This window comes from Rattus norvegicus, chromosome 1 (assembly GCF_021556685.1).
Source record: "Rattus norvegicus strain SHRSP/BbbUtx chromosome 1, alternate assembly SHRSP_T2T, whole genome shotgun sequence".
In the NCBI taxonomy this organism is placed as follows: Eukaryota; Metazoa; Chordata; class Mammalia; order Rodentia; family Muridae; genus Rattus; species Rattus norvegicus.
The window spans coordinates 96098669-96107677 of record NC_141534.1 but is presented as its reverse complement, the minus strand read 5'-3'; the positions used below and the strand labels follow the sequence as shown (position 1 = coordinate 96107677).

General features: G+C 49.0%; 1 protein-coding gene across 1 annotated transcript in view; it reads right to left on the bottom strand.

Annotated features, from left to right (window-relative positions):
• Positions 1-325: 325 nt before the first annotated feature.
• The window catches only part of LOC148007312 (uncharacterized), a 29328-nt gene continuing 20644 nt past the window's right edge, over positions 326-9009 (bottom strand). Inside the window, exons 7-8 of the mRNA XM_087603333.1 lie at positions 6626-6688; positions 326-6571 (exon numbers count right to left, since the gene is read on the bottom strand). Of these exons, the coding sequence (XP_087459459.1) occupies positions 467-6571; positions 6626-6688 (6168 nt within the window). The 3' untranslated portion in view covers positions 326-466. The remainder of the gene's footprint in view (positions 6572-6625; positions 6689-9009) is intronic.

Here is a 9009-nt window from a genome sequence, read left to right as displayed (position 1 = left end):
CAAAGCCAGCAAGGCTTAGAAATGTTTAGAAAGTTAGTTAAGATGGGAGTTTATGAAGAGACAAAATTAATCGGCTGTCTGATTTTTCTATCCTTGCTACATAGATAGATTTCCCATAGCTCTCTGACCGCAATAAATGTTAATCAAAAGGGGAAAAGCATTCTAGGAGAGATTTAAAGGAAGCAGATATTGGCTCCTTCCCACAGAGGAATGTATGCGCTTCGTTAACTGAAAAACAATTGCTCCCCTTAACGTTTTTCCTCTGGCCACTTTTCTGGAGATTCTAGGCTTGAAGAAAAAGAAACAGTATTTATTATGAATGAAGAATGGCATTTTATTTAGTACACAACAGCTGAATGGAGATGGGTCCTTGGACAGCCCACTTATCGATGTAGGAAATAAATCAGGTGGTTTAAAATCTGTTTAAATCATTTCCAGATGTTCAGAGCCCTGATATTAGGTCCCATTAGTGAGTATTGGGGGGAGTGATGGGCAGCTTCTTGACCCAGTGTGGATTGACTTGCGGTAAGCTTTTCCAGGCAAGTTCTAGAAACCCATATTGGGCAATACCCACGTGTTGGGCAGTATCCACTCTGTTCTGCCCAGAGAGGGGTATCACATTCCAAAACTTAAGGAAACGATCAGGGATTCGGGAGCCACCACAAACCAGACGATAGAACAGCCGTTCCCCAGGCACCAGCTCCAAGGCCTTCCGAGCCTCTTCAGAGATGAACTCTTGGGGTTGAGACTCTGGGCCCAGTAGCAACTTCAGCAGTAACCTCTGGAGTCTAGGCTTAATCTGGTACAGGTCCATGAGCTGGTAAAAGTTTTTCATCCAAGCAGCCTTGTCTGTGGCGTACCGCTGCTGTAGCATCCGCAAAACATGGTAGAGCGCCACAAATGTCTCCCATGAAGGTAGTGCTTCTCTCTCTTCTGAGATTGCTGTTGTCTTCCTCAGTTTGGCCAGTCTGGGGTGCCAGCTTTTCTTCTTTAAAGGCTTGAGTTCCTTTTGAAACATCAGTGCCAAAGTTTGTCTGTCTACAGATGCATGGGGCCCCGTGAGAATGTCTCTTTGGGTGGGGTAAAATTGTCGCATCTCAATCTCTTTGAGAGAATCAAATAGCTGCTGCCTACGGGCGCTTCTATGTGGTTCACTGAGGAGTTGCCAATTTACCTCCTTTGAGTCTATAGTCCTACTGGTGATCAGTGGTAACAAAGGCCCAGGCTGAGGCACTGTCTTCCTTTTCTTGGAAAATGTGGGGATCTCTACTCTCTTTCTGGAATAAGGGAAATCCTTGAACATCAAGGCCAGGGACTCTCTGTCCACAAACGGATAATCACCTCTGCGAACATCCCTTCCAGTTCGATAAAGGTGCTCTGTGTCCTTGATGGCAGTTGAGATCTGCTGAGCCAGCTTCTCCCTGTAAGTCTTGGCCAAATGATCCCAGCTGACGACTTCTTGGTACCGAGCTTGGGGGGCTGAAATTATCTTCAGTTTAGGGGCAGAGGGTAATGTCTGCCACCCCTCTTTTCTTTTAACTGGAGGGACTACTTTTAAGTGTGTCAGACTTAAAATGTCTTTACTGAGCGATGGGGTTTGACTTACTAGGCTCGGCTGTAGGTGCTGAACAATGGCCTTTAGTGTGGAAAGTCGTTTCCCTTCCCAATAGCTATGTGAAGAGAAGTCCCCAAGGCACTGGTACAGTTGTTGGTAACTCTCCTTGGAAATTGGTTCTCCTGCCTCCAGCCTTCTGAGGGTGTCATTAATCAAGTCCTCATCTACGATATGTGTGTCTGTGTATACTGGGCTGGGAAATCTTTCAGTTGGCCCTTTAGGGGAAGAGGCGGGGGTAAGGGGAACAACCTGACCCCTAGTTTTCTCCAGTCGAATGTCTTGATTCTGCAAGATCCAACTCAACCTGTCACCTTTAGGCTTTTGTGGTTGTAGGATAATGGGTAATTCTAGCCGTGGTATGTGGGGCCACTCTGGGGTTTGAGTCTTTAAGTCAGTTCCTATAGCTTGCAAAAGATCCTCCCTGTCTTCCTCCAAAATTCCAGTCTCTTGTCTTCTCTGTGAACTTGCCCTGGAGTCTGCTTCAAGAAATCTATTCTCCCATCTGTTTTTCAACTCTTTTAGGAATAGTCCCAATTTCTCCTGTGAGGACACCTGGGGTGCTAGTAAGTGACTTTTGTCCACGAATCTAGAATCTCTCTCCTTGTCAAGCAAGCCCTCATCCCTCAGAAGTGTTTTCCATCCAGCGACAACCTCCTTTTCCTCAGCAAGACTCTCTACTTCTATTTGTTGTTTGGAGAAAATTGAGCCTGGTTTCATCATTCTTTCTTTTTCTAAAAGCATCATCTCTTTAAATGTCCTCTTTTTGGCCATCTCCGTCCCCTCCTCTTCCTTCTTCAACCCTTCCTCTTCCTTCTTCCTCATATCCCATTCCTTAATCCTCCCCTCCCCTTCCTTCCCCTCCTCCCCTTCCTTCCTCCCCTCCCCTTCCTTCCTCTCCTCCCCTTCCTTCCCCTCCTCCCCTTCCTTCCTCTCCTCCCCTTCCTTCATCCTCCCTTCTCTTTCCTTCTTCCTCCTCTTCCTTTCCTTCTCTTTCTTCTTTCTCACTTTCCTCTCCTCCCCCTCCTCCTCCTCACTCAGGCCTTCTTCTCTGCTGAGACGCTCATATTCACTGAGACTAAACAGCTCACTTGGGCTCTGATCTTCACCAAGACTCCATTCCTCATCCTTTAGCCTTTCCTTGATTGGCATTTTCTTTTTCCAGCTTTCCTTGCTCAGGATTTTCCCACTTTGGAATTTTGCCTCTTTTGGGCTTTTCTGGACCAGGCTCTCTTCTTCTTCTTCATGGAGAATCCCTTTCTCTAGTTCCCTGGCCTTGTCCTTTCCAGGATGCCCCTGGATGAATCGTTCCTCCTCCTTCTCTTTGCCCAGGCCTTCCTGTGCACCTAGCCTCTTTTTCTTCTCAACCAACCTCTTTTCATATCTCCCTTTTAGGATCAGACTCATTTTCCTCTGTTCTGCAGTCAGTTTCTGTGAGTCCTCTTCAACAAAGCTAACCTTTCCTTTCAGGTACTTCCTCATTTTATTGGGCACAACCTCCTCTTCCTCCAGGCTCTCCCTTTTCTTCTCCTCCTTAGGTACCCCTGCTCCAAATGGGTAAGTCAAGCCTTCTTCCATTTTCTCCTCAACCCATTCTCTGATATTCTCTAGCAGCCTCTTCAGCTGGATCTCTCCCAGCTTGCTCTCTTTGAGGTTTTTGAGAAGCTCTACCACTTGACTTTGCTCTAAGAGCTCTGCCTCCTGGAACCTTTTCAACAGTGTCTCTACCTGGGCTCTATCCAGGAAAACCTCCTCATTCTCCCCTAACAGCATATAGTCCTCCTCCAACTGGTCTTCCTCAGTCACCACATCACCTTCTTCCTCAGCCTGCTCTCTCTCTTCTTTAGTTTTTGGCTCCTGTTTCTTAAGCACTTCCTTTCCATGTTCATAAATTCTCATAACGGATAGCCTCTCTTCTTCTGGCATATCTGTCTTCTTCGAATGCACTAAATTCAATTCTCTAGACACCCCAGCCAGGACCCTCAACATTTGCTTCTCAACTACCCCCATCTTGTCCTTGGCCCCAGCTTCTATCTCTTTAAGATGAGGCCTACTTTCTGTGGCCTGTTCCTTAACTGCTGGCTCGATTTTCTCTCTGGGTTTTCTCCAGTACTGAGTAACATGCCTCTGTTTGATCCTACTGGATAATTCTTTCTCTTGCTGGAACAATTTACCTTGCTTTTTCTCACTTTGTTTTTCTATTTGGGTTATTTCTGTTTTTCCCTTTCCTAACCTCAATCTTTCCCTGGCTCTTGGATGGCCCTCTTTCATAAACATCACTTTCTCCTCTTCCTGAACCAACTGCTTTTTCTGTTTGATCTCTTTCTCTTCTTCTTCCTCCTTCTCCTCCCAAAACTGACTTTCCTCTTTCTTACTCTGTAATCTTCCTTTCTTATATTGTAGGGTTGGCCTCTCTTCTCTTTCCTCAAATACTTCCTTGCCTTTTACAATCAATATTTCCTTTTTCTTTGGGTGTGTCTTTTTTTCTTCAGCCCATGGCTTGTGTATTCTCTCTGAAACTAGTATTGTTTTCTCTCTTGGCTGAATTTTTGTTTTCTCTGACTCATCCTCCACTCTCTGATATAATTTTACCCTTGGAATGACTGGTCTTTCTTCCTCTGACCTCCACCTCTTTTCTTCTTCAGCTGCTTGTTTCTGTTTCCTCATTTTCTTCTCCTTCCTTTTCTCCTCCCCCTCCCCCTTCCACTCTGCTTCACTTTCCTCCCTGTCCTCTTCTTCCCTTGCTAGCTTCACTTTCTCTATTCCCCAGGATGCTCTCCTCCCTTCATCACTTATCTCTAGCCCTTTCCAAACTTTTCTCTTTTCTGTTTGAGCTTTTATTCCCTGTTTCCATCTGGGTTTAACTTTTGGGGACAGTTCCCTCATTTTCTCAAACCATTCCATTTCTTCTAGATCCAGTTTCTTGCTTTCCTGAGCTAAGAGCTTTTTCTCCTTGGCTTTGTCTTCCTTTTTCTTCTCTTGCCCCAAAACTGGCTCTTGCCAGTCTTCCTGCTGTTCTTCATCCTTTGCCCTGACAAGTCTATCCTTCTTTTTCTTTTCTTTTGCAGACCAGTCTTCTTTCTTTTGAGTCAATATATCATCTTGTTCTGTCAAACCCTCTGTTTCCAACATTTCCTCACTCTCTGCCTCAGGTGATATCTCTTCCAGAGGATAGTCCTGCATACGCATCTCCCAGTAGTCCTCCTCCTCCTCCTTCTCTTCCTCCTCCTCCTCCTCCTCTTTCTCCTTCTCCTCCTTTGCCTTCTCCTTCTCCTTCTCCTTCACCTTCTCCTCCTTCTCCTTCACCTTCACCTTCTCCTCCTTCTCCTTCTCCTTCCCCTCCTTCTCCTTCTCCTTCTCCTTCGCCTTCTCCTTCGCCTTCTCCTCCTTCTCCTTCACCTTCTCCTCCTTTGCCTCCTCCTCCTTCACCTTCACCTTCTCCTCCTTCTTCTCCTCCTTCGCCTTCTCCTTCTCCTCCTTCGCCTTCTCCTTCTCCTCTTTCTCCTTCTCCTTCTCCTTTGCCTTCTCCTTCTCCTCCTCCTTCACCTTCACCTTCTCCTCCTTCGCCTTCAGCTTCACCTTCTCCTCCTTCTTCTCCTCTTTCTCCTTCTCCTTCTCCTTCGCCTTCACCTTCTCCTCCTTCTCCTTCTCCTCCTTCTCCTTCACCTTCTCCTCCTTCGCCTTCACCTTCACCTTCTCCTCCTTCTCCTTCTCCTCCTTCGCCTTCTCCTTCTCCTCTTTCTCCTTCTCCTTCTCCTTTGCCTTCTCCTTCTCCTCCTTCTCCTTCACCTTCTCCTCCTCCTTCACCTTCACCTTCTCCTCCTTCTTCTCCTCCTCCGCCTTCTCCTTCTCCTCCTTTGCCTTCTCCTCTTTCTCCTCCTTCTCCTCCTTCACCTTCTCCTTCTCCTCTTTCTCCTTCTCTTCCTTCTCCTTCTCCTTCACCTTCGCCTTCACCTTCACCTTCTTCTCCTTCTCCTCCTTCACCTTCTCCTTCTCCTTCTCCTCTTTCTCCTTCTCCTTCTCCTCCTTCTCCTTTGCCTTCTCCTTCTCCTCCTTCTCCTTCACCTTCTCCTCCTCTTCCTCCTTCACCTTCACCTTCTCCTCCTTCGCCTCCTCCTCCTTCGCCTTCACCTTCACCTTCTCCTCCTTCTCCTCCTTCGCCTTCTCCTTCTCCTCCTTCGCCTTCTCCTCCTTCTCCTCCTTCTCCTCCTTCTCCTCCTTCTCCTCTTTCTCCTCCTTCGCCTCCTCCTCCTTCGCCTTCACCTTCTCCTCCTTCTCCTCCTTCACCTTCTCCTTCTCCTCTTTCTCCTTCTCTTCCTTCTCCTTCTCCTTCACCTTCGCCTTCACCTTCACCTTCACCTTCACCTTCTTCTTCTCCTCTTTCTCCTTCGCCTTCTCCTTCTCCTCCTTCTCCTTTGCCTTCTCCTTCTCCTCCTTCTCCTTCACCTTCTCCTCCTCTTCCTCCTTCACCTTCACCTTCTCCTCCTTCGCCTCCTCCTCCTTCTCCTTCACCTTCACCTTCTCCTCCTTCTCCTCCTTCTCCTCCTTCGCCTTCTCCTTCTCCTTCGCCTTCTCCTCCTTCTCCTCCTTCTCCTCTTTCTCCTCCTTCGCCTCCTCCTCCTTCGCCTTCACCTTCACCTTCTCCTCCTTCTCCTCCTTCACCTTCTCCTTCTCCTCTTTCTCCTTCTCTTCCTTCTCCTTCTCCTTCACCTTCGCCTTCACCTTCACCTTCACCTTCACCTTCTTCTCCTCTTTCTCCTTCGCCTTCTCCTTCTCCTCCTTCACCTTCTCCTTCTCTTTCTCCTTCTCCTCCTTCTCCTCTTTCTCCTTCTCCTTCTCCTCTTTCTCCTTCACCTTCACCTTCTCCTTCGCCTTCTCCTTCGCCTTCTCCTTCTCCTCCTTCTCCTTCACCTTCTCCTCCTCTTCCTCCTTCACCTTCACCTTCTCCTCCTTCGCCTCCTCCTCCTCCACCTTCACCTTCTCCTCCTTCTCCTCCTTCACCTTCTCCTTCTCCTCCTTCTCCTCCTTCGCCTTCTCCTTCTCCTCCTTCGCCTTCTCCTCCTTCTCCTCCTTCTCCTCTTTCTCCTCCTTCGCCTTCTCCTTCTCCTCCTTCGCCTTCTCCTCCTCCTCCTTCTCCTCTTTCTCCTCCTTCACCTTCACCTTCTCCTCCTTCGCCTCCTCCTCCTTCGCCTTCACCTTCACCTTCTCCTCCTTCTCCTCCTTCACCTTTTCCTTCTCCTCTTTCTCCTTCTCTTCCTTCTCCTTCACCTTCGCCTTCACCTTCACCTTCTTCTTCTCCTTCTCCTCCTTCACCTTCTCCTTCTCCTCCATCTCCTCTTTCTCCTTCTCCTTCTCCTCCTTCTCCTCTTTCTCCTTCTCCTTCTCCTCCTTCTCCTTCACCTTCGCCTTCACCTTCTCCTTCGCCTTCTCCTTCTCCTCCTTCACCTTCTCCTCCTTCGCCTCCTCCTCCTCCACCTTCATCTTCTCCTCCTTCGCCTTCTCCTCTTTCTCCTCCTTCTCCTTCACCTTCTCCTCCTTCTCCTCCTTCACCTTCTCCTTCTCCTCTTTCTCCTTCTCCTCCTCCTCTTTCTCCTCCTTCTCCTCCTTCTCCTTCACCTTCGCCTTCACCTTCTCCTCCTTCGCCTCCTCCTTCACCTTCTCCTTCTCCTCCTTCACCTTCTCCTCTTTCTCCTCCTTCTCCTTCTCCTTCACCTTCTCCTTCTCCTTCTCCTCTTTCTCCTTCTCTTCCTTCTCCTTCTCCTTCACCTTCACCTTCACCTTCTTCTCCTTCTCCTCCTTCACCTTCTCCTCCTTCTCCTTCTCCTCCTTCTCCTCTTTCTCCTCCTTCTCCTTCACCTTCGCCTTCACCTTCTCCTCCTCCTCCTTCACCTTCTCCTTCACCTTCACCTTCTCCTCCTTCACCTTCTCCTCCTTCGCCTTCACCTTCACCTTCTCCTCCTTCTCCTTCACCTTCTCCTTCTCCTCCTCCTCGTTTTCCTTCTCCTTCTTCTCCTTCGCTGTCTCCTTCTCCTCCTCCTTCACCTTCACCTTCTCCTCCTCCTTCTCCTCCTTCGCCTTCTCCTCCTTTGCCTTCTCCTTCTCCTCTTTCTCCTTCTCCTCCTTCTCCTTCGCCTTCACCTTCTCCTCCTTCTCCTTCACCTTCTCCTTTTCCTCCTCCTCTTTCTCCTTCTCCTTCTTCTCCTCCTTCGCCATCTCCTTCTCCTCCTCCTTCACCTTCACCTTCTCCTCCTCCTCCTTCGCCTTCTCCTCCTTCTCCTTTGCCTTCACCTTCTCCTTCTCCTCCTTCTCCTTCGCCTTCACCTCCTTCTCCTCCTTCACCTTCTCCTTCTCCTCCTTCTCCTTCACCTTCTCCTCCTTCTCCTCCTTCACCTTCACCTTCTCCTCCTTCTCCTTCTCCTCCTTCTCCTTCACCTTCTCCTCCTTCTCCTCCTTCTCCTTCACCTTCTCCTCCTTCTCCTCCTTCACCTTCTCCTTCTCCTCTTTCTCCTTCTCCTTCGCCTTCACCTTCTTCTTCTCCTTCACCTTCTCTTTCTCCTCCTTCTCCTCTTTCTCCTTCTCCTTCTCCTCCTTCTCCTTCACCTTCTCCTTCTCCTCCTCCTTCACCTTCTCCTCCTTCACCTTTTCCTTCTCCTCTTTCTCCTTCTCTTCCTTCTCCTTCTCCTTCACCTTCACCTTCACCTTCTTCTTCTCCTTCTCCTTCACCTTCTCCTCCTTCTCTTTCTCCTTCTCCTTCTCCTCCTTCTCCTTCTCCTCCTTCTCTTCCTTCTCCTTCACCTTCGCCTTCACCTTCTCCTCCTCCTTCGCCTTCGCCTTCACCTTCTCCTCCTCCTTCTCCTCCTTCACCTTCTCCTTCTCCTCCTTCTCCTTCACCTTCTCCTCCTCCTTCTCCTCTTTTTCCTTCTCCTCCTTCTCCTCTTTCTTCTTCACCTCCTCCTTCTCCTCCTTCTCCTTCACCTTCACCTTCTCCTTCCCCTTCACCTTCTCCTCCTTCTCCTCCTTCTCCTTCCCCTTCACCTTCACCTCCTTCTCCTCCTTCACCTTCTCCTCCTTCTCCTTCACCTTCTCCTTCTCCTCCTTCCCCTTCTCCTCCTCCTCCTCCTTCACCTTCCCCTCCTTCTCCTTCACCTTCTCCTCCTTCTCCTTCTCCTCCTTCACCTTCTCCTCCTTCTCCTCCTTCACCTTCTCCTCCTTCTCCTCCTTCTCCTTCTCCTCCTTCTCCTTCACCTTCACCTTCTCCTCCTTCTCCTTCACCTTCTCCTCCTTCTCCTTCACCTTCACCTTCTCCTTCACCTTCTCCTCCTTCTCCTTCACCTTCACCTTCTCCTCCTTCTCCTCCTTCACCTTCTCCTCCTTCTCCTCCTTCGCCTTCACCTTCA